At 54.1% G+C, this 25,194-nt stretch overlaps 1 protein-coding gene across 8 annotated transcripts in view; it reads right to left on the bottom strand.

Moving 5' to 3' along the window:
• Positions 1-764: 764 nt before the first annotated feature.
• Positions 765-25,194, bottom strand: part of LOC105701219 (sex determination protein fruitless) — a 31,913-nt gene continuing 7,483 nt past the window's right edge. For 3 of the 8 annotated variants that reach the window (XM_012427773.2, XM_012427779.2, XM_012427780.2), the window contains exons 4-5: positions 23,825-23,945; positions 19,960-21,782 (exon numbers count right to left, since the gene is read on the bottom strand). In XM_012427773.2, coding sequence (XP_012283196.1) covers positions 21,469-21,782; positions 23,825-23,945 — 435 coding nt within the window. In that variant the 3' untranslated portion in view covers positions 19,960-21,468. The other 5 variants (XM_012427776.2, XM_012427777.2, XM_012427778.2 and 2 more) reach the window with 5 other exon arrangements.

Below are 25,194 nucleotides of genomic sequence, written 5' to 3' on the forward strand. Positions count from 1 at the left end.
CGAAGAAAGCGGTGTAGGTTAATTCGATGCACCGTGAAAATTGCACGCGAACGAGTTCCCTCGTTGTCGGTAGAGATCTTCTGTTTAATAAAGGTTAATATCTCGCATCGTAACGGGCACGATTAACCGATCTCAGAGTAGAGGGAAGCCTACGCCGAGCATTTCGGCTATCCGCAGAATAATCGGGGCAAATCACGTTCCCCTAGGACTAAAACCGTGAGTTACCGGTGGATCCGGCAGGTGCGCGTAGAGGACCCCCTCGCTGAAGTTGACGTTCACTTCGCGCCGCCGTTCCGCGCCTTCCTCGTGCCATTGCGTCCGTTGGTTCTCCAAGAGACCGGAAATATCTTTCGGACCCGTCCAGCAACATCCTCCCGTATAAAAATCGGGGCTTCGTCCGTTGCACCGTGAACCATGGCTCAGTAGCCATTTACACCGACTTTCCACGTAAGATATGCGAGGTCCACTTCCTAGGTCTACAAAGTACCCCGACACACATTCGTCCAAGATGGGCTCGAGCCTAAAATCCCCGAAATTCGGACGCGGCATCGGCAGTGGACCCCGGTGATGGATAGATTCGGAGGCACGAAAGAGGCGCGGAACGCCAGCGGAGAGGTGCACGCGCCTGGATCCGTTCAGCAGAGGGTGGCGGCGTCGGAGGGGTGTCGGTGGTATCGGGTGGTCGGGGACCGGTCCTGGACCGGCTAGTGCGGTTTCCCTAGAGAAGAGGACTCGATCCTCTTGGGGTCCCATAGCCGGCGATCGCGGCATCGCTCCCTCGGGATGGTCGAGGAGCCTCGTCGAGGTCTCGGTCCGCTGGCCTCCGGGACGTCGACGAGGTTTCCCTTCCCCTACAAGGCGCCCTCGTGCGATAGGAAGAGCAGAGGCCCGTGTTTGTTGCGAATGTGCGAGCGCAGCGTGTCGATTCTGCTGTAATTCGCCGGACAATAGGGACACAGCGATCGCTCCGGATTGTGGATGTGGAAGTGGTGCCAACGATTGGTCACCTGTTTGCCGCATTCGTGGCACCTCCATTGGAGCGGCTTGCTCCACGGGGACACGCTGAACATCTGGGTATATGAGCGCCCGACCGGCACCGACGACATCGAACCTGCAAACCCAAATCCTTCGTACTCTTTTCTCGCCTGGGGGGGTCAGGGGCTCGATCGATCCTGAACCATCCACGCAAAGCGTGCACCGCGAGTCGCAAACACGACCGACAGCCACCCACTCGCACATCGTCACCACTCTCGCTCTCGCAGCTGCACACGCACCCCCGGGACAGGGATCCGCAAGGAGAGAAACCTTCCGGGGCCGTTGCGTTTCCGCTAATCGGTAATCCGCCTATCGCGTTTCCACCGCCGCGACTACGCCCGCTGTCGGACGGAAAGATAGATTTGGTTTACGGCGCGTCGAGGTTCCCGCCACGCCGCAACGGCTCCGATCGAGAAGGATTGATCCTCGTGGACGCGGCCACACTTTGCATCCGATCGAGCCCGATCGACAGAGCGTGGCCACGTGTACGAGTAAAAAGCTCACTCCGATCGGACTCGACGAATTTTGGGACCGGGATAAAAATCCTGAAATTCGGCAAGAGCACTGTAAAAACGGCGACCGTTTATTTAAGATCGTGGATATTTCCGGAGACCCGGGCAGGCGGCAGAACCGGCACGGCGGCCGTCGCGAAACCCGGCGATTTCTCTCCGTGCAGGTGCGCGGACACGGCGTCATTCCTCGGAAAAGGAGGTAACGAGGATACGGGATTAAGGTGGCCAGGTGAAAGACTTGCCGAACGGGAGGAGAATCGTCGAGCTGAGTAAGGTGGTCGGTTACAGTCACGTGTAGCTGAAGCAGATGAAAACGAAAGGCGCTTAAAGGCGGAAAAACGAGGACAGAGTAGGAGCGAAAGAGAGACGCGAGAGAAGATACGGAAACGCGAAACTCGATCCGGCGGTTCTTGCGAGGCGACGAGCTTTCTCTCTTGCACACGTCTAGCACACGAGTCGGGTTCCGGAAACGAGGGCGCGCGGCCGAAAATCCGCGCGCAAACTCGCCGCAGCGCCGGGACGGCGCGCGAAAATCCGCGAGAACCGGCACGGGGGACCAAGGTTAATCCTCCGCCAGGAAAGACCACTCTTCGAGTACCCCTTCACATCGGCATTTATTACTTCGTTACATCCCTCTAACCGTACATGGCGTCGCTTCGGTCTCTACACTTTGGCACGTGACACCCACCACGAGTTATCCTGGACTCGGGATCGACATCTAGTGAGGACTCATCGATTTGAGCCACCTCGAGTCGGTGGAAAGGAATCTTCCTAGTTACCCATGAAAAGGAAAAAAAAAAAGAAGAAAAGTCCTGGAGAACCGTATCGAGATCCTCCACTCGGGACTTTGGCCGGTTACCCTGAAGAGACTATACCAGACTTGGACTCGCAGCTGCCCTGGGGCAATGGAAGTATCCTGGGGCATCCCGATGCCCTCTGACCCATAACCCCGGGTTCCCCTGGGTCCAATTAAAACTTACTGCTCTAGGATACTAATCTCTAGATACTATACGACTTCGTCGTCGCGTCTTTGGTGTTTTCTCTCCCTCTTCTTCTTCGAGTTCGATCGAAGACCTCGTCGAAGACCCGTGGGTGGATCTTTTCGTAGTTCTTTCTCCTTCGTCCGGGCGAGCGCCATCCAGAGGCTCCGGCCGAACCGGCGCGGCCGTCCCGCGCGCCGGCGGGCCGATAACCGCGTTATCGCGCCTTCGCTTCCGCGCGAAGGTCGGCGGAAAGATTAACGGCGTTGCGCTAACGAGAGGGTACGTTCGCGTCAGCGTTAAGCGAGCGTTCCCGATTTTATGCGCCGCTACACGTTCCCTCCCAGAACTCGAAACCTGCTGACGGCCCTAACTCTATTTGCGCAAGCCAGAGGAGGGGCGGCTCCATGGCGAGGTTTCTGGACCAGCTCTTCGGTCCCGGAAGGAAAAGTTATCCCTGGAAACGGCGAATCGGCGAAACCGCGACCGCCTCGAGACGTTACGACGGTTCCTCGATTTCCTGCGGCCCAAACCTCCTCTCCATGGCGTGTATCAAAATTTCAGCGTCTTCCTTATCTTTCAATTAAATATCGAGAAATCCGGCGAGAGGGCTTCGGAGATATCAAACATGATCGATGATACAATGGCGGGTCCAGTCCATCCGATCCAATGTCCCGCAGATGCGAAAATGGCTCGTGCCTCCGGTGTCTCCGATTTTAAGTTGCGAAGATTCCCGGAGGACTTCCTCCTATGCGCCTCGTCCCTGTCGCGTCGGGACGCCCAGATGACGTTTTCGTTTCCCCGGAGTGAAATATCGAGAGAACGGGCGAGACTTAGGGTGCATCGGTCGCAGAATGGGGCGGGTCCAGTCGCGAGCGGATTCGATCTTCCGCGGATGCAACCAACCGCACAGCACCCCTGGCGTCTTCGAGTCTAGGATGCAAAGATTCCAGGAGGATCTCCCTCGGCGAAGGGCGTCTCAGTCGCGTCGGGACGCCTCTTGGCGTCCACGGGGATGCCCGGCGCGCCGGCGGGCGGAATAGGCGGGATGCCACGAGTCTCCCGAATCGGGAGCGAATCGCCGGGATTTCGGGAGTCCCTCTCGACCAGGTCGACGTCTGCCCATGAAACGAGTCCGGGATGTCTGGAGCGCCGCGACGCCGGCTCGTCGTAGGGTGGCTCCCCCTATCTCAACCGATGGCAGGGCCGCCGATCCCCTTCGCGCTACTGCGCGTACGCGTGCTTGGTCCTCGTGTGCGTGAGCAAGGTGTCGCTGCGCGTGTAGACGGCCGGGCAGAACGGGCAGGCGTACTTGCCCGGGAAGTGGACGTAATAGTGATTGCGGACGTTCGTGACGACCTTGCCGCACAAGGAGCACCTTCTCCGCTCGTCCGCGAGACTGGCTCTCTCGAAAATCTGAGAGATCCGCCAGTTTTTCAGCTCTGCAACAACAGAAACGAGAAGGGTCAGGGGGTCACATCGATGGGCCCGGACGAGCACTGTGGCGCTGGTCGCGTGCGAATCCCGGTCTCTCTCATTTTCTCCCGCTCTCGCTCTCACTCGTTCTCCCTAACACTACCCGGATCTAGGTACGGTGGGTCTTGGCGCGGGACTCTACCGAGCGCTACGCCCTCGCGCCCTCTCTTCGGCTCCGGGAGCCCTGCTGCCCCGTTCCCGCGACCCCTCTGGGCCCGCCAGGGGGAGCGCACCCCACGTGGGGACCCTCGGGAAAGGTCGACGGACGGAGGGTCCGTCCCGAGAGGAGCTCCCTTTCTCTCCGGGTGACGCTTTGGGGCGACACCCTCCGGGCCGCAGCCCCGGGGATGCGACCCTTCGGGGCGCGTCCCGACGCCGCGAGGCCTCCGGCAGCTGCGCCGTCTCTCTCCCTCGGGGAGATTCGGCCCCTCTCTCCTCCTCCCTGCCTCTTCCTCGGCCGCCGGCTGAATGACGCTCCTCGTGCCTTTCTTTCGGCCCGCGACTTCGGCGATCGATGCGAGCCGGAACGGGAATCAGGCCAGGTCGCGCTGCCACTTGTTGCAACCCTCGGCCTCGACGCACCGCCGGGCTCGCTCTCAAAAACCACTCTGCACGCACTTTCACGAGCCGCGACGCCTCGTCCCGGCGTCGCGGCGCCTAGAAACCTCCCGGAATCCGAAATCCGCGCCAAGGGCGCGGCGCGGCGCGACGACCGGACGGACGGGAAGTGGGAAAACGGGCGAGAATAAATTGGGGCCGAAAAAAACGCCGGGACCACCCGCGAAGAGGGCTCGATATTCCCGATACCGAGGCGCGAGAGCTATCGGCGCCCCGATAAAGGCGCGCGCTCTTTTATAGCGGAGTGGCGGAAGATCTGGAAAAGAGAAGCGTAAACGGTCGGTTAACACACAATTATGTTTAATCAAAAAATTAGTAAGAAATACATTAAATGCACATGTGATTAATTCATCTTATTTTTTTTTTATCCTTTCCTCTCGCGGTTTGTGTTTATATCTTCTCTCCGTTCCGTATTATCTACACTAGAATTAATGTCGTACAACTGCAATAATAATCGTAAAGACTCTGCCTTTAGGTTAGAATATAATCATAAGGATAAGAATAATCGTAATATAATAAAGGTAGTAAGAATAATTTCTTTCCTCTTTCTCGTAATAAAATTGTGGTTACCTCCTTAGTCGTTAGCGTTTTTGTTTTTTCATTTTTCTCCTCCCCTCCCCCACACTCTTTCCCTCTCTCACTTTCTCTTTCTCTTTCTCTCTCTCTCTCTCTCTCTCTCGATGCTTTCCTTTTTATTCCTCCTTTTAAACTGCCTGGTCAGAAGAGAGTGTGTGCCTATTGTACGTTTCGAGCCGAAGTTACACAATGATTTATGTATAGTTTAACGACGCCACAGCGTCGGCGGCCGACGAGGACGGGCCCGGCGAGGGCGACGCCGTCGACGTCTACGTCGACGTCGGCGTCCTCGCGTCCCTCCCGCCGTCGTCGGCCCTCGCCCTCCGCTCCCCTCCCACCCTCCTGTACACAATTACGGGCAATTGAAACGATTTCGAGATATCGCAGCGATAGTCGTCGACAACGCCACCGCTCCGACACTGTACAATTATAATACCGCCATATTCTCTCGTGTGTGTATGTGTTTGCGTGTGTACGGGTGTGTATCCATGTGTCCGTGTAAATATATATATTTAATTAATATATCCGCAAATCCAGCGGGAGAAACTGCACTGGCCGAAAAGCATGTGGGGACCGAGCGATGCGCTAAAAGGAGACGCAACGAAAGGAAGCGAGAACGGACTCGCGAAGAGGGAGGGAGAGGGGAGAGGAAAAAAACCAGGACGAAAAAACGGCGAGAACGCGCCGGACGCGGGAAAAATCGCGCGGGGCGAAACGGACCAAGATATTCCACGGGGGGGACGAAGTCGACGCGTCGACGCGGTTGCCGTTCGGCGTCGCGACGACCGTCCGTCGAGGCTCGCGGTTCGTCCCCGCCCGCGGAGAGGAGGCAGGGAGTTGAAGGAGAAGACGAAGTAGAAGAGAAGAACGCGCTACCTCCCGTGGGAAAATATATAAATCCCGTGACGAACGACGTCCCCCCAAGAGACGGAAGTACCGAACGCGTCCCCGGTACGCGCGTGCGCACGAGCCCACGACCTTCCGCCCGTACCGCGAAGAATTCGTACCTTCGTATATGCGTGCATGCATATATATGTATATACGTATATACATATATATACACTTATTTATATATATTATAATATAAAGAGATATTAATAGTAGTACTTCATTTAGTTTAATAATGTACAGGGAGCGAGGGGTCGGACCCCGGCGGGACTCGCGCGCGCGTCGGAACGAAACGTCGATGAACGTGCCCCCTCTTACCACCTATATCAGCTAAGCCTAACCCCTAGGTAACACCTACCCCTATTTAACTACACTCATAATGTTCTCTTGCACAGCCTTGGTTTCTTTCTCCGCACGCACTCGCTCGGTCGCTCGGTCTCTCTCTCTCTCTCTCTCTCGTTCTCTCTTTCTCTCTCTCTCTCTCTCTTGCACTCCGGCCCTCTCGCGGTGGCGTCGGTGCCCTACTCGCGCTCGGATCTAACCTAACCTAAGTCGACGTCGACAGTGCGCAGGCGCGATCGGCCCACCCGGTGCGGCTCGACGGCGTCCCCCCAGGGACGCCCCCTCGCTCCGTTACTATCGCAATATTGCACGATTTCACATGTTTTTTTTCTTTCTTTCTTCCTTTCGTTAAATTCATCTCAATTTCAATAAGGTGTTAGCACCAATCTATTATATCACAATGTTCCACTCCACACCACGCAGTTGTAAATATATAAATACCTATATGTAGTAGTAGTGGTAGTAGTAATAGTAGTAGTAGGTAGTAGTAGTAATAGTAGTAGTAATTTCTGTTTTTTTAATTCATAAAAGGTTCTTCAATGTAACAGCCTGGCAGCCTGACCGTCACCGGAGCAGGCTGAGTTCCTCCTCCATTCAACGAAACGCGCGTGCCGAGCGTGTCTCTCTCTCTCTATCTCTCTCTCCCCCACGTGCGCGCGGCTCGCTCTCTCCCTCTCTTTCGCTCCTCTCGCACCCGGCCACCCGGCCCCTCGTTCTCGCTCGCTCGCTTGCCCCCTTACACGCGCTGCCTCGACCCTCCCCCAAAAGCCCGGAAAACGCGCGTGCACCCTTTGCGGAAAAATCCTGACCCGAGGTAGAAAAAAAAGGCAACAAAAAGGGAAGGAACCGGCACCGGAGCACGGTTCCGCGCCACGGAACCGACGCGTTCCCGTTGCAACCCCCGACGCTCGCGACCCCGAAAACCCACCCCGGCCGGGCTGGGGCGCCCTCGCGAATAATCCGAACTACAGGTCCCCCTCGTAGAAAAATCTCCAAATTTATTAGTAAAATGTGTACCAGTAATAACCTTAAATCTATGCATTCACCGCTCCCTCGTCGATCGTTACGAAACTACGATAAGACGTGAAACGTGTATTTGGCGCGAAACTCCACCGAGTTTCTGTATACTCCCGAGGACCGGCGCGAATCGCGAGACTGCTTAGACGGGTCGGAAGGAGGTCCAACCGAGGCAGAGCCCTCGAGATGCAACTGCAGCCTCCCGACTGCACTTTGCCGCGAGATGCAAGCCCGGTCTCGCGGCCGCACTCTGGCGCACCCCTCTAACCAGGAAGCCGAGAGTACGCCGAATTTAAATCCCCGAGAAATCCGCGACCGCGCGTCAGCCCGGCCCGTCAGTCCATCATTCTCGCTTCTCCGCCCCCCGTCCCCCCTGCCCCGCTAAATCCTGGCAACCTTTCCACGAGTCGACTCCGATCGGCCGAGCAACCCCGGATTTCCGGTTCCCCAGGCCCGAAGCCACCCTTACGGCCGCTCGCGGCGCATCCGCGCGGAAAAAAGGCAGCGCCCCGTTTTCCCAGGGGGAATCGACGAGACCCCGGATCCCCTTCCCGGTCGGGAAGACGCCCCGCAAGGTGGCGGCCGGTACCTTCCCGGAGATTTTCGCGGATCCAAAGCCGCGGGGAGCCTGCTCTCCGAAGAATCCAGCCCCCCTCTCCTCTCCCCCTCCTCGTGTACAAACATGCGGAAATGCACCGTAGGGGAAAAAAAAAAGAAAGAAACGTGCTCCCCTTCGACGCGCCGCGAGACCAAAAAAAAAATAAAAAATAAAAGAGAGAACACGGGGCTCTCGGCAAAGAGTGGAGCGAATCGGAGACCAGAATCGGCGTGTACGTGTGCGGGGGCGTGAAAGATTCACGAAAATGGGGGGTCGAGGAATTGGAACTCCCCAGGGGGTGGAGGAAGTAGAGGGGAATAGACCGAGCCAAGCGACACGGGGTACGCGTATCTCGCGTTAATATGTATAAGAAATCGGAGGACAGAGGTAACGTGGAGGTAGTAGAGGAGAAGAGAGAGAGAGAGAGAGAGAGAGACGCGAAAAGGACCCGACGAGGACCACCCTTGCGACGAATGTAGAACGGAAATCGGAGAACGGGGGCGGATGGAACCCGCGGAACCGGCCCGAAAGGGGGTGAACGAGGGTTGGAAAGCGCGGCGAAAAAAGTGGAAAGGGGGAGGGGGGGCGGACATTTGGTAACGAAATTTGGGCCGCGACTAGTGGGCCAACCAAAGGGGGAGAAAAAGAGGGAGCGACGTAAAGAAGCAGCGCCGAATCCGACGAATCCGTCAGGGGGGTAGGCCTACAGTGCACACACCATGACGCGACCATTGTCATCCGCCGACCAATAAATAATAATGAAATAGCGTTGCCATTACGCGCGCGCGAGCGTGCCGCCTATACATAATTGCTCTCGATATATCAAACAGTTGATAACATATATATAAAATCATAAAACGGTANAGGGTGTTATACCGCGTGTGTCTCTCGTGTGTAAACCCTGCGTGTAAAGCGCGAGCGAGCGCGATTCGCACGCATCCCCTCCCCCTTAGCCCCCATCCCACACCCTCCCCCCGCGACGCGGTACCCCCGCGCCTCTAGGCTTAACTATGCAAAGTGCCCCCGGTTATAATAAAAGTATAGAAAGATCGACGCTAATATCAATTAATTGATCACAATGAAAATTGGTTTGGCTCTTTGAATAGCTAGCGGACCCTGCTACGTACGTGTGTATATATATATATATATATACCTGTGTCTGCCCGTGTGTTCCGCCTCTCCTCTTACCTGTCCTCGACATCGTCCCGTCTCCGTTCTTTTCCCTCAATATATATATATATATATTTATATAAGATCTATATGTATGTATATACATATATGCGTTTCTGGGTGTACACATGCATATATATACATAGTGTATGTATAGGTCGTTATGCGATACATAAATTTCCACGTAGAAAAAACGGATTGCACCCCCAACCAATGTTGATTATTCAATATGTGCAACGACATCGCGTGAACATCGCGTGTACGAACCACCCCACTCTATCGGATAAATTGCCTTTTCCAACGTAACCACTCTCCAACCAATGTAGAATATTATAACGCGATGTAGAATATTATATAAAGTATAAAATATAGTATACTATAAATCATCCGATACACGATAAATCCTTATTCTCTCGCCTACGCGTTTAAGTCCCGATCGTGGAATGTCTAGATCGCTTTTCCACTGTTTGCTGCATAGCCGCGTATAAAATAGCGGTGCGCGGTGTGTGTGTACAATCGTTGCACGCCTCCCACCCACCCGCCCACCCCCGAAATCCGCGGGGGTCGCCCCGTTTCGCGGATCCCCCTCCCCACCCCCTCCCGCCCTTCGGGCACATGCTCCGATTTCCTCCCCGTCTCCTAAATTCCGTTTTACACTTATAGACATTAGGTCTCATCAACAAGTAAACGGCTTGTAGTCAAGGTTCATATTAGAGGCGGTCGGTCGGGGGTAGCAGGCCCCCCTCGGCCCCTCCCCAGCCTCGTCCCCCCTTTCTCTCACTCTCTCTCACTCTCTCTCTCCCATATTTTTTATTCCTCCGCACCTCGAGTCGCGGGGGGGGGGATCCCGACGATCCTCCCTCTCCCCCCCCTCGCCGAGGGCGCTCGGAGATTTCGTTGTCAGTCGCTCGTTCGCTCCTCATACACCTTATGTACATGTACATATACACACACATCTATTAACGGTATTGCTCTATTGACCCCCTCGGAGAACGGTTCGTGAGAATCGGGCCCTCTCTCCTAATATGAACGTCGAGCTATGAAACATCTTTCGCCTTGTTCCTATATACGGTTTCTCGGCTACCCTTCCTCTCACACTCTCAACAACTATTCGCGACTCACCCTGCTTGCTTAGAGGAGGGAACTGCCTTTCGGGGCGTTCTCCTCTCCTCCCCCTCCCACCCCCCACCCCATTACGATTAATAACTTTACAATTAATATTCATACCGGCCGCCAAGTCCGCCGACGCGGCAGCAACTACGGGAGGAATTGGCACCACGTTTGCTCCCACGTATGTATATATATATATGTGTGTGTGTGGGTGTCTGTGTTGTGTGTGGTGTCGCGTGTGGCGTGTGTTGAATTCTCTGAGTGAGGGTGTATATATATATATATATCGGTGTGTGACCGTGTAGATGTCGTCGTTGACCCTCCTCGCGGCCGGGGCGGGCGTCGCGGCGCCCGGGGGCGCCGGGGAGTGCGCCCGGTCTCGCGGGACCCCGCGTGTCGCGGCGCTCTTAAGCGTAGAAGAACCTAGTTTAGAGATTTGGTGTTCGAAACCGATTTCCCTGGAAGGAGGCGGTGCCCCCCGTGGGGGCACGACGCGCCGCGCCGCGACGGCCCGACACGCGCGACGCGCCGCGGCCGCGACGCGCCCCCGCCTTAGGACAGGGTGTTCATCGCGTCGTTGCTCGCGGAGAGCGCCAACGAGCCGGCCATTATATCGTTAAGGTCGATCTTTCTTGCCTCGGGGTGTTTGAATTTAAAGTGCGTGCGCAGGTTGTCGCTACGCGTGTACGTGGCACGACAGAGAGGACACTCAAACTTGCCGGGGAAGTGGACGTGGTAGTGGTTCCTGATGTGCGTCACGACCTTGCCGCAGAGCTTGCACCTGTGAAGGTTGCAGCCGCCTGGCACCCGGTCAAAGGTCAGCCGCATGTGCCAGGCTTTTGAACCTGCAACATCAACACAAGACAAATCACTCAACTGCTTCTTCCCGACCGCCGGCGGATCGCTCCTCGCACCCCCTTTCTCTCCCTCACTTTCACTCCCCTCGGGTTACTCTTTCTCTCTCTCTCTTTCTCTCTCTCTCTCTCTCTCTCTCTCTCTCTCTCTCTCTCGCTCGCTCGCTCTCGCTCTCGCTCTCACTCGCGCGCCCCCGCCGGCCCCTCGAGCGGCCCCAGGGCGGCCTCGACACCCCCGGCGCGAGGTCGCCCCTCTCGGGACGCTCGGAGGGCCCTCCCTCCACCCGCCGACCACCCCTGGCCCACGGGGTCCCTCCGACATGCATCGCGCGCCCTCCGGAGACCGTTATCGCGGGTGTTAGGGGGTTACTTGGGGCCGCGCCACGGCGGGTCCCTCGAGATTGCCCACCCCGGCTGTGTGTAAGCGGTGTGTGTCGTGAAGGGTTGGTTCTCGTATGTACACCCTGGCATGGGAGGGGGTGGGGCGGCCGAACAGCCCGCTCCTCGCCCCGCCAGCAGGTTCCTCGGTCCCGAGGAACGCACTCTATTCCCGATCGTGAACGTCGACTTCCGGTTCCCGAGAAGCCGCCGGTAGGTTTCACCGGGTCGTACCTGGAGCACTACGCGACTGTACAGGGTCTCGTGCTCGAGGATCCGACTACACCACGTAGTTCCGTATCTAGGGACCCTATCCGCGTATTTTGGGGCCCGCGATGGAGATGCCCCGCTCGAAGTCCCTGACTCCTGGGAGTAATCGGCGAGTCGCTCCGAGTTACCCGGCCGATCGCCCCGTCGGTGGTGCATCGGGTGCACCAGGTGCCCTTGGAGCCGCTCTAACTTCCCCCCATTCGCGGGACCAGGTCGAAAGTCGACCGGAAAGACTTGCAGGCTCGGTACCGCGGAGCCACGTCGAACCGCCTCCGTGCATCCGCGGATGCACTTCGGCGCGATCGGGGCGAGTGGCGCCTCGACGTAACGACCGAGCTCCCAGGAGACGAGTCGTCGACTCGCCGAGATGAAAGGACACGTCGAGTCGTCCGTCCCTACCCCCTAAGCGAAGCTACCGATTTCTCCCGGTGAAAGATCGCGGTCACAAACGTGGTACCCTAGGTGCATCCATCCCCGCTGCACCGCGGACCGGTGGCCCTGCTCGTTCCCCACGTCCCCCATTTCTCATTTCCCGTTCCCATCAACTGCCTCAGCCCATAAACGCACATCCTGAGCGAGTCCGCGAGACCCATTGCGAGCACCCCGAGAGAGGCGATGCCGGATTCGCGCGAATCGAGCACCCCTTATCAGAGGCGCCGATAAGCTCGACCGCGATCCCGAGTCAAGCGGCTCGACATGGGCTCACCCCGAGGTTTCTTCAAACTCTAAGGTCGCTTTAAAAGCTTTTGCAAGCCCAAGAGAGACATTCTTCAAAGAGAGCATCGCGATGCCGCCAGATGCTGCGACCGTCAGGTGAGGCCCTGTTATCAGGAGGGCCTCGAGCTTGACTCGTCGCAGGTCGAGCCGACCCTGCTCGATCGGTGCGAATCCCATTCCAGAGAGAGAGAGAGAGAGAGAGAGGGAGGAAGAGGACGAGAGAGAGGGAGAGAGAGAGAGAAAGAGAACGAGAGAGAGCCAGAGAGAGAGAGAGAGGGACGAATATTGCCAAAAAAAAAAAAAGAAAAAGAAAATACGACAGGTGAGGAGGGACCTCGCGAAGCGAACTTCGAGCACGCTTGCAAACACACGGGGCAGAAACGTCGAGCTTTGCGATCGGTTTATCCGATCCGTTTAAACGGCGACTTATCGCGGCACCCATCGTAGAATTTACAGTGCATATATATGTATAAATATATATATATATGTGTATGTACGTACGTCTATATACAGAAATTGGGAACGATAAGAGTACCTTTTTGTTAACTTTAATTAGGACCCTTGCCCTGGTTCTTTCGCTACTTGGTTAAGCTATGGTTAAACCTTGCGAGGTGTCAGTTGCGTGTGAGTAGTTGTGAGAGCGAGACAGACGAGAGTGAGAGAGAGAGAATAACGAGAGCCGGAAACGGATATTTGGAAGAGAGGAGAGAGGAGTCTCGAGCGAGAGCGGGAAATCCGCGGCCATTTCCAAACTCCTCGAAAAAAAATGACGAAAGGTGAGAGAGGGAGAGAAAGAGAGAGACAGGGGACCAGTCGAGCACAGGTGAGAACAGAGCCTCGTCGCGGTCACACCTTCCTAAACGAATCACAAGTGCACCACCCACGCCTGCCCACCTCGGTGAGAGACACAAACTATTAAAGGCACGGAGTAAAGGAGAGAGAGAGAGGGAGAGAGAAAGACGAAAGAAAAGACAGCCAGAGAAACAGAGAGAGAGAGAGAATTAGAGAGTGAAAATGATCCCACCAGCAAACACATACTCCTGTTAAATTAAAGTCATCGTCATTTATTGGTTCTTCATCCATATGTTATTATTATTATTTTTTTTTTCTTCACAAATAGACAAATACAAAAATATTACAATTTACGTCGCTATTGTTCACCTACTAGCTAGAATTAACGACTAAAGGTATATTAAAAAAAAAAAAAAAAAAAGAAGGATTCGGCTTGAAAAGCGAGGAATGGAAGGGAGGAGAAATTAAATACTTATCCAACTAAGACTGGTATACACGGAAAAAAAATTAATAATAATAATAATTTGGTTACGATTACTGCGGTGGTATGGTTAAAATACCGTGGGAGGTAAGAGCACAAAAATTGTGGAATTGACCACGTGGAATGGTAAATGTAACCTTGCAAAATAGGTACTGTACCCATGGCGCTGCGCTTAAAATGTGCAGGAGTGGTAATATACGCCGAGTAGCCCGGAAGTCCGGCAGGAGGCGTCGAGTCCTGCGGAAGAGGCCGTCGAGGTGCGCCCTCGAATTTACCTCCCCCCCCCCCTCGGGGTTACTTCCGTCGCCCCCTTCCCCGTTCCCATCGGGAACGCGAAGAGGGACCCCAAGGAACAAGGGACGCGTCTTGACGCCGACTCGACGGGCTACTCGGTCCGTCCAATTCTCAGATAAAGGACACCCGGGAGCGAACTCGGCCTCGCTACATGTACGGCCTACATAATGGTAACGCACTCTAAATTACGTTCATTGACGCGTGCACGTTGCGTTGACGGGGCAAGAGTGCCAATTCACGGATCAAGCCGGGGAGAAAAAAAATGGGGGAGGGGGGGGAGGGGGGGCAAAAATCGAAGGCTTACCAAGCTACAAGAGTTTACCTTAATTACGATCGACTATAGGTAACCTTCCCTCGCTAGTCGGGAGCTTCTTAATCTTAAGACCGATTATACACGGGCGTCGGAGTCGTCGCCCCTACGCGTCTGGGTAGAGCGGGCGAGGGGATGAAAAGAGCGGTGCAGGGTGCAGGAGAGAATTCGGAATAAGAAGAGAGAAGTTCGCGAGCCGGCGCCGGGATTGCCCGATCTATCGAGACCTCGGCATGGGTCGACGTCTCCGTGATCTCGGTGAGAGGTCCGGATGCTGGGCGAAGAGAAATCCGGAGGGTGAAGAATCGAGTCCGGCCGATAAACCAGGGGTGGCCCGGCTGTCAATCGACCCCGGGTCTTATCCGGTGCTGGATGTCGGGCCGTCGATCACGGCAAAGATGACAGGCCGGAGGTACGTGGGCCAGGGTCATCCGGAGATCGGGCTGGGAAGAGCTCTCGCGGATCTACGGAGTCTAGGGCAAAGAGACTCGCCTCCGCGTTCCGCTCGCTGATTTTAACGGGGCCAGGAGGCGTCCCCGGAAATGAGAATTTCCGAGGAACCACGGCGAAGACCTGCGAAGTGCATCGGAGGGCGAACTCGAAGAGCCACATCCCGGGGCTCGAGTAACGATCCTCGGCGCGGCTTAACTCGCGAATACGTCCGAGACGTTCAGATTCGGCGATCTCACGGCTGCTCCGAAACAAAAGGCAGAACCGTCGGCGCCGACTGAATGGCAGGTACTACATTGTCCCGAACAATTGGGAAAATAAAGTGGCGGGTTAGCGTAGGGCGATGGACCGAGTTTAAAGGTCTTAAGCCTTAGCCCTAACTCCGGAGATCGGATCCAGGTCGCGAGAGATCGTTCGAGGGGAATATATCGAGAACGGCAGATAAAGGAAGAAAGATGACGAGAGCAACGTCGTCTGTCGTTCTCGCGGACTACGAGCTAATTTACGTACCGACCTAAAACCTAGTACACAACCATAGCAGCTACGGCTCGCTGACTAGAATTTGCGGGGGGTGTATATACCTAGAGAACGCACCCTAAGAGTAACTTACCGTCTAGAGATTAAGCCTAGAGTACCGATGGCTCTTCCCCAAATTTATACCGGGAGGTCTCGAACCGAATTATCCGCAATTCGCAATCCGGTACGTCTCCTTGTCTCCGAATCGACGGATCGATTAGAAGCCGAATCCGAACTGTACTGCACGATAATTCCATTACTGCCTAGCGGACAAGAAAACCCACACAATTTGTACACGAGTTAACACAAAAACGGGAATAAGTTAAGTAATATACAAGTAAACCTTCGAGGAGGAAGTTAAGCTAGTACCTAACGAGACCGAATCTACGCTGCATCTCGATATTCTCAGGTATTCATAATATAAGTACGAACCTAAATTAAAGTTTACTTAAAACGAGACGAACCTTGGTCGAAAGATCGAACCCTTCGAGTGCCCTAACCAAAGAAGCCGAGGCTCCGAAGAAGAGAAGACAAAGACAAAAACCTACGACTCCTGATAAGTACCGTGAAGGCGGCACGCCGAAAGAAGGAACACTCCCAGGACCGATAACGTCAACTTCGAGAAAACCAAAGTCAACGCCACGAAACAGTGCCCGACTGGGCACCCTCCAACAAAGGAGCGACATGATTTCCCCGGGATTTTCGGATTTCCAACAAAGCTACCCATGACCCTCCCTCTACGCGTCGCCATTCGAATCCGGCAAGAACAGAAACGGTCTAAAGGAGGGCTCGAAAATGAAAAGCACCCTCTCTCGCTTTCCTAGGTGCAGGAAGTGCAACGGGTAACGCGAGACAGGTAACCTGGCGCCAAGGATGCACACAAGGAACATCAAGCGGTTCAACCTGAACGGAAAATCCACGTCCAGGACGTGGCCAGGAACCAGGCCGAACCAGAGGATGCCAAGGCTAAGTTCCGGGTGGAACTCGGTGAATGAGATCGTGAAATCGAGGTTACCCACCCACCTGGTCCAGGTGCGACAGGGCCGATAACGCATCCTGGGCGCGAGGTCCCGAAGAGCCAGGACTCGGTTGGAAGGAAGGTTCGAGGGGAGGTTCGGAGGGTGATTCCGAGGGAGGTTCAAGGGGAAGTTTAAGGGGAGGTTCGGAGGGGTCCCCAGGTGGTCGAGGTCGGACTTTGGAAATCGTCAGATGGGGTGGCAGATCGGGGATTACGAAGCGTGCCGAGGCGCTTTGGAGGTGGGGATGCATGCGCCTAACGTGCACCCTGAGGGTCTCGGTACGTATGAAGACCTTTCCGCAGGACGGACAGCTTTTCTTGGCGTGACAGACGTACATGTGGTGCACCCGGTTAGTGACCATGTTGCCACATACAAGGCAGGCGCTCCGTAAGACGTCGCCACGGATCCTCCTGAACACGTTGTACGGAATGGCCGCACTCCTGGTCTGCCCCCGAGTCACCCTTCTGTCTGGGATGAGCAAAGGCGGGGGCATCAAGCTGGACAGCTGCCGCTCGGTCGGGCGTTCTTGCGGGGCAACCCCCTCTCTCTTCAGTGAGACACCACAGGCCAACACTGTAACAGAGAGAGAGAAAGAGAAAGAGAGAGAGAGAGGGAGGGAGAGAGCGAGAGCGAGAGAGAGAGACCGAGGAAAGACAGAGAGATAGAAAACCAGATAGAAGGATAAGAGAGACAGAGAGAGAAAGAGAGAGAGAAACAAACGGAGACGTGGACGCTTCCCCGCGTGCCCGCGAGGCGTGAATTGCCCTCTCGGGGACGATGTGACAAGAAATTGTCATTCGGCCGTGCCTCTCCGTGAACGAGGGGGTCGGCGCGAAAGACGGGCACCGGGAAGTCGTCTTCGACTTGACCGATAACGCGGTCACCCCGATCTCGGAGACAACAGACCTACGGAGGAATCGGGCGAGCAAGGAGGCCGGACGATCATCCGGGAATCTACGGTCAGGGTATCCGAACACCGGTTGTCGTCTTAGAAGCGAAAGACAAGGTACCAGGGTGCACCCGGAGGTGCCTTCCCGAGAAGAGAGCACGTTCGGAGATGAAGGGATGGATGAAAAGAGAACAGAGAGAAAAAAAAGAAAGATTCATCGAAAACGGATCGAGTCGACGACCGCTCCTCGGTGCCCATCCTTCCCTTCCGGGAGGCACGTTCCTCGAGAGAGGCGCCAGAAACGGAAGGCTCGTCTTCGTTGACACCCCCTACCGTCGCGAAGTCACGGGTTGGGGAACACAGAGGAGGGGTGACCGAGAAGTGGAACACGGGATAGGCTACCGAGATCGAGACGTAGAATGAAGATCCCTCCTGGAAGTGGAACGTTCGTCCGAGATCGATCACGTCGCCTCACCGAGTGCCACCCCAAGGAACACCTCCTCTCCCTCCCCTTCCGCGGGACTTCCGGTACCGGAAGCGGAGCTTCCGACCGGGATACGCACCCTGACCGGACCCGGGACCCACACAGGGAGCGATCGGGACTGTTGCCGACTAATCCTTCGACACCCTTCGGCACTCACAGCTTACCAACTTAACTCGCGCCCTCGACTCCACTTATATACCCGGTATTAATGCATTAGCTCTGGCCGCGAATTAGACGGCGGTCGGGTGAGAGAGCACCTCGAACAAGAGTTTCTCGTTTGCCGGTACGAACTACCGGAAGCTGTTGCCGTCCTGGCCGTTTGCGAGCCTGCGTTTCCGAGACAGGGCGAAACCCTTACGAATGGTACCGGACAACCGGGAGTGTTCCCACGACGATGGAAGATTCGTCCGCGACTCCCAGACAGCCCCGGGTTCCCCGGAACCGTCTCCACGGTTCGCCGGAAATCCGGGAATTTCTAATCGAATTTCTATAGAACCTTTTGATCAACCACCAGCTCCGAGTCGTCGAATCCCTCGATCCTCCGCGAACCCCGTCCGAGCCGAGCCTCCACCTCGAGGAGCCCTTGAAAGAGTTCCCGTTCCCTAAGATTACCAAAAGACAAATTCCAGAAATCGATCGAGCGGCTCCGTCCCGTCAGGGACTCGATTTCTGGCTGGAACGGCGAATCGGAGGAGGAAGAGACCGATCGGGTCTCGGATTTGCGAGACACCCTCCAGAGGCGAGCGCAGGGACCTCTGATCTTCTTGTCGCGGGAATTAAGTCGGTGTAACAAGGACGAGGCACGGCGCGAGTCGCTAAGAAGATTATCTTCAAAGGGCCCTGTACCGTCTCCCCTCGTCCATCCGTCTCGACCGGGTCGATCTCGGGATCCATTCCGGTTCCGTTCGGGCATAACCAGCGAGCGACTAGCGAGGAGGAGCGCCATCGATCGAAGATTCGGAACCGCCCGACAAGATACCCCACCGGGCGGAGATAAAGGGCCCAATTAATCAGAGGAGACCCTTCGGCTCCGGTTTTTCGAGGAACCTATTCCAATCTACCGCCACGGGACACCCCGACGCTCGAAGGCGACGCGACTCGGCGCTCTCGAGGCGTCCCTTGAAAATCTTATTCGTCCTCCGCGAAGCACTTCCTGCAATCTCTGATCTCGGGCGCCAAGTACGAGACAAGGCGGAGGGGATGCAAGATAGAGAGAGAGAGAGAAAGATGGATTTCGAGAGGCGCCGAGAGAAGACCGCGAGACATTCCAGCCGGGACCCGCGAATTGGAGTGAAAGCACCTTATTAAGATCTAAGAGCCGGACGGCGATGCACCCAGGGCGTCTAATACCTGACGCCTAACGAAATTAAGGAGGTCGCGAGAGCCCGAAGAGCCTACCTCCACGGTCCCTTCCCCTATCAGAGGGTAATCGCGCTCGCTGCTACGTGCACTTTTGGGGGAGAAACGGAATTAGCGCCTCGCGAGACGAGTCAAACCTCCAGGGAAAGATAGATCGGGATCGATCCGCGAGCGACGCCGTCGACACCCATCGGACTCCAAGTTCCCAATCGCTGGAACCCTTGGACGCCTTTCTCAAGACACCAAAGACAACGTCACCCTCCGCGTTAATCTCGTCCACTTTGGTCACCACGTGGCCGTAGGAAATATCAGTCAGCGATCGGATGGGGAGGTAATGGATGACGATTTCCGGGCAAGAGGCGTTGTTTAAATCGACGAGTCGTCATTTTAAGGACAGGGAGCCGGGGCAAAGCTTCGGATAGAGATCGAGAAAGGTCGGGTTGAGAAGCGAGAGAGAAATTAGAGGGGCAAAGGGTGAACGAGAAACAGGGAGCCGAGTGTCGCGACTTAACTCAAAACCGTGTTCTGTGGGTTGCACCCGACACTCTTGTGTACTATCTGTATGTCGGGGTGTTTCTGTTTAATGTGGACCTTGAGATTGTCCAGCCTGGTCCTGCGGCAGCCGCACATCGGGCATACAAAGTTCCCCGGATTGTGCGTCAAGTAGTGATTCTTTAAATTCGACACGACTCTCCCGCAGACTTTGCATTTGCTAGTGTAACCGTGGGGCAGCCTTTCGAAATAATCTGAGACGTTTACTTTCTCTATGTCGGATATCGGCACGCATTCAACGCTCGGAGGAGTTAAAAATGTCGGATCTGCAAAATAGAGAAAAGCTAAGGTAAGAACGGCCGTAGAGATAGGCGGTTAGACGGAGCTAAAGGAACGGCGGAGAGGGACGAGGGACCCAGGACAAAGGGAGGAGATGCGAGGAAAAAGCGGTAGGACGAAACGTAGCGAAAACTAGAATAGGGGGAACAGCGAGAGGGGGAGACATATACATATACATATACATATACAAAAATATATATATATATATGTACGGAAAGAGAAACAGAGCGACGGGGTAACGCGTTCCACGGTGGAGTACATCCGGTCAGGCATGCATAATCTAGGTACCGTTATATAAATAATGTATTAAATATCATATATATCATACTGATTAGTATCTTGTACTAAAAGGCACCACAAGAAAGCCTAAAAGACCTGATTCATCGTATCGGCCCACGATACCGGGCAACGGACTAGTTTCTCATGACTATTTCTAACTCGGGACTCTGCCGGGCACTAAGGAATCCTTATTCAGTCTTCGACGTCATTCACAACCTATGACTTAATACTGTTTCGGGGGCTGCGGATCACCAGCCGTCCCCTCCGTTCCCGGAGGAACGGATTGCCGGATGGACTCGGCGGGGTAGAAGCCGCGCGGGGGGAGAGGGCGGGGGGCGGCCATGGAACCTCGAAACGTCGAGGGGTTCGCAAAACGGGAATCGCGAGAATTCCCTAGATTCGAGCGAGTGGCGTCTACCAAGGCGAGTCCCGAAGACCTAAGGTCACCAGGGGGTCTCCGGCTATATTCACGGAGGGCGGATCGCGCGAGAGGTTCCATGGGCCATTTTCGCGCGGCCGGGTGATCGGTCGATCGCCTAATTTCATTCCCCTTAAATACTTCCTTTTCTTCTTCTTCTCTTTTTTTTTCTTTTCTTTTATCCTCTCTCTCCGTCATATTTGTACTCGAGTTTCAGGGTGTACCAGTGGGAGACGATCCGTCGACACCGCGCGCGGATCCCAGTGCCGACGACGGGGGGGGGAGAGAACCAAGTGACTTAGAGGACCTTCCCTATGGGAGAAGCGGCGGATACCTTAACGCAAGACTTCCCTTTAAAATACAGTTAGACGTATATCTTTAAGATTATCGCGTGAGAATAATTTAACGGACGGAGCGCGAGCCCTGGCACCGCTCCGTCCGGCGACTCCTCTCGAGAGGTGTGTGTGTGTATATATATATGTATATATATAATAAAATTAAGCGAATCTTTTACTTTCCCCGTCCGACCCGGGGTCGCCGACAGGACCCCTTCGGAACGAGGACGGCGAGTCGCGCCCTAGCTCGCCGCTAAGAGTGCGTCGCTCTGACGAAATGCGACGTCGGGGGGGGGAGGACAAAAGTATATCCCGTCGTGCGTCCCGGAGGAGAGCCTTGGAGTGCCTCGATAGTCTGCCTTCCCTTCTTGTACTTTTGTACTTGTACTTCGTGCCTCATTCGTTAGTTATCTCCTTTTTCCTCCTTTTCGGCGTTCGTAAGGTCGGCACCCGACGATCGCTCGGCACGACTAGGTGAGGTAGCTCGAGTTAGAGTCCGACTTGGCCAGGAAGTGTTTCGCTTCCAGGCGCATGAACGGCGAGATCAGGGATCCCTCCCGTATTCCGTGCTTCAGCTTAATATGCCTTTTCAGATTGTCGGACCTGGTCAACGATATCAGGCATATGTGGCACTGATACTTGTCGGGGAAGTGGGATTTCATGTGCTTTTTTATGTTGGCTACGCTTTTCCCGCAGAGCTTACAGCTCTCCGAACCTAGGAGCGGCTCTAACTTATGACTCTCATACGCGCTATCCTTCTCATTTTTGTACGTTCCTGTCGTTCCTGGAATACAAGATTCCGTTTCAATCATTGGTGCAAGGCCAGCGGCGACAGTTTTCTACCACAATTCACGCTCTACAAAATAAGTCTAGGTCAAGAAACGAGGTACGCACGTACGACGAATCGAAAGGAGGCCAAAATCAAAACGAGACAGAGAAGATGATAAACAAAACAACAAAAAATATATATATATATAAAATCAAGAATCTCAAAAGTAACTAAAAGGAATACTCAAGTAAAACAGGAGATTACCACACTTTTACCTACTGTAGCAAATATATCGTATAAGCGCATAACTAGATGTACCTCTCGACGTATAAAGTAGTACGGAAAAGAATAAATTCGGGGGGGCAGAGGGGGGCTGGAATAGAAACCAAGAAATAGAAATGAGCGAGTGGACTAACGAATTCAACGTGGGTGAACGAGAAAGAGAGCGAGAGTATAATTTACAGGGCTTAACAAGAGGTTTTACAGAATCGGGGACGGGGGGAGGGGGCACAGATGAACTAGTAGCAATACTGATTATGCTTACTTCCTTTTTCAAAACATCGTGAAAATTGCCAAACGACGGCGTCGTTTCATCTTCGGCTCTTCTACACAGTTCACACGCTACTTTCATTTATCGTTATCATTTCTTTTCTTTCATTTCGTTTTTTTTTTCTTTTCTTTTTTCTTTTTTCCCCATTTTGTTCTTATCTCAATGGCATACCTCGTCGGAAGGAAAAAAGAGAAACGCGGGTCTCGCCGCGGAAAACGCGAGTGCTCGTCGCTCTCGTCGCTCGACTTTCGGCCGATCGCGAGTGACTTACTGTCGGCGTCGTATGTCGAATGATATCTTCGTGTATAATATATATATGCATGTGTATATATATACATATATACATATATATACATATATATACATATATATATAACAACACCATGCAGCAAATTAACAGCGCAAGATGTGACAGACGGTCGTTCGAAAGATCGCTAGGTGCGCGATATACAGACACGAATAAGTGTATGTAAGAGGGTAGAAAAAACAGTATACAACAGGCATGCACCGAGAAACCCCGTCGTGGTGTGCGTAGACGTACACGCGCGTCCCCGTGTCCGTCACGCAGGGTACGCATACGCACACGGCCGAGCTTCCTCTTAGAATTCCGTCATATTCAAGGTACGTGTAACAACGATAATTCAACAGAATCAACAGCCACACTCGTCAACCCACACACCGTCCTCGGCACACAACGAGTATGGTCCATTTGCTTCTAAATAAATAGATAAATAAATATATATATAATATATGTATACTCGTACAGGGTACGCATACATACATGTATACATACATATTTATATAGATATTCGTATATCTATGTACACCATGTCCCAAACCAATCCCGTTAAGGTGTGCTCTCACGCATTAAACACGTTCACATTAACGCTACCACAACGACGCAGCAAATGCACGATACCATCACCACAATGCTAAGATTTAATATAATATACATATACATATATATATACATATCCACATATATATATATATATGTATATATGTATAGGGAGGGGGAGAGGGGTGTCTCCTCCGTCTCCGTCCAAGTTGGACTCGCAGCTGCGTTCGGCAAGTTAAGAAATGGAGGGATGCTCGTCCGGGTACGACTACCGGTAATATACTCTTCTCTCCGAGGCTCGGTTGCAAACGTGCATGCACAACTCTCCCTCGATTTCGGCCCGGGCCCCGACGCATTTCCCGTTGACCGCGTTACCGCGGAACCGCGTCCCGCGGACGTCTCGGGCGCGCACGTCCGACCGCGGGACGCCGAGCGTCGAGACGTCGGCTCCGGCCAGCCGGGATGTCTGGCGGGCGTAGAGCCCGCCCTCTCCTAAGAGGGTGCAAACCGGGGATGCACTTTCTTGGCACCGGGCGGCCGAAACTTTCGACGAGCCACTCGGAGGGATGGACGGTGGGGCGGGAAGGGGGTCGGGGTGGAGGCACCGCGAAGCGGGAAATACGTCGGGCCGCAATGAAAACTCGATTATAACGGTGTAAGAAGTCTTACCATCGAGTCCGTCAAGCATTTCGTGTGGATTGTGGTGCTCGGACGAGTCCGTTCCTGGCGCCCCGTCGCTCAGCGTCCCTGCCATGGGCCCTCCTTCTCCTAGCAACCCGACCGGATGTCCCTGTACACGTTAAACGCCACCTCGTTAATCAACCTCCATGGATATATCGGTGAGAGACTCGACCGGCGATTCTCTTTGTCCAGGGTAGAACGCCGAGGAACGATCGCGACGGCCGAGCCGCGCGATCGCCTAGGTACGGCCTGGTCGACGGACTTTGCCAACGCGGAAAAGCCTTCGAACCGCGACGGAATGCAATTTGTCGCTTATAGGAGCTGACTCGTCCCAGGTATAGGTACCGGGCGTTGACGAATTACCGCGAGTATCTCGTCAGATACCTCCTACTGGACGATGACGGACGATCGACTGCTCTCGAGGTTTTGCTTTACTTCGGAGAAATAAATGGAAATGAAGAAAATAAATATATAAATAAAGGGAGATAGAGAAAAATGGAAAAATTCGAGAGAGACTTGGGAGCTCTGCTTATCGATAGGCCGGTCGCCGTGTTACCGCCACTTCCTGATATACGGCGACGTGGAAGCTACATTTCATAACGCGCCTCGCACCGTGATTAACGTTTCCACTTCCTCCCTCTATCGCTAAACAAAGATCGGTCCTTAACAATGATAAAACCACCACGCGGTAACGTCGCACGTGGTAACACCTCAGGGCCCCATTCGGCACGTCCAATCTCTCGCGAGGTTACATAACCGTATGACGCACTTACATGGAAGTTAAACAAAAATAGGTATGTATGTCAATAAAGCTGCGGCGTACGCTCTTACGGGCTACTTTATTTATACAGGTCACCCTCCTCGTTCGATCTTTAACAATAAACAGCCCTCGGCAGACGGTCCGCTCCTCTGCTGGAAGACGTTCTGAGCAATTCATTTATCACCAAGGGTCACGCCTCTCTACGAGCCGTAAAAGTGTATCGACTTGTTCTTTCCCAATAACGAAAAAGAGAAACCGTCGCACATACCGCTGGTACAAAAATTCACAAAAATAAGAGGAAGAGAAGAACGGATAGAAGGAAAAAAAAAAAATAAAGAAAAACGGAAGAACAACCAGTTTCTCGTCTAAGATAACAGCATCCGTCACAGTTATAACATCACCCCGGAGCCTCCTACATTGGCATTCCTTTTCTGCCAGCAGGTTCCGGCCTTCGCTCTAGAAATCGACTCTCCACCTTCGATCGAGCTAAAACATCTGTTAGCTCGATCGGTGTGGTTGATTACGTTGTGTCAATTTACGATATGTAAATCATCGCAGACCTTTAGCAAACTCGTTCGTCATTTACGACCACCTTTCG

The sequence above is a fragment of the Orussus abietinus genome, unplaced genomic scaffold, assembly GCF_000612105.2.
Source record: "Orussus abietinus isolate OABI.00-Male unplaced genomic scaffold, Oabi_2.0 scaffold5, whole genome shotgun sequence".
Classification (NCBI taxonomy): domain Eukaryota; kingdom Metazoa; phylum Arthropoda; class Insecta; order Hymenoptera; family Orussidae; genus Orussus; species Orussus abietinus.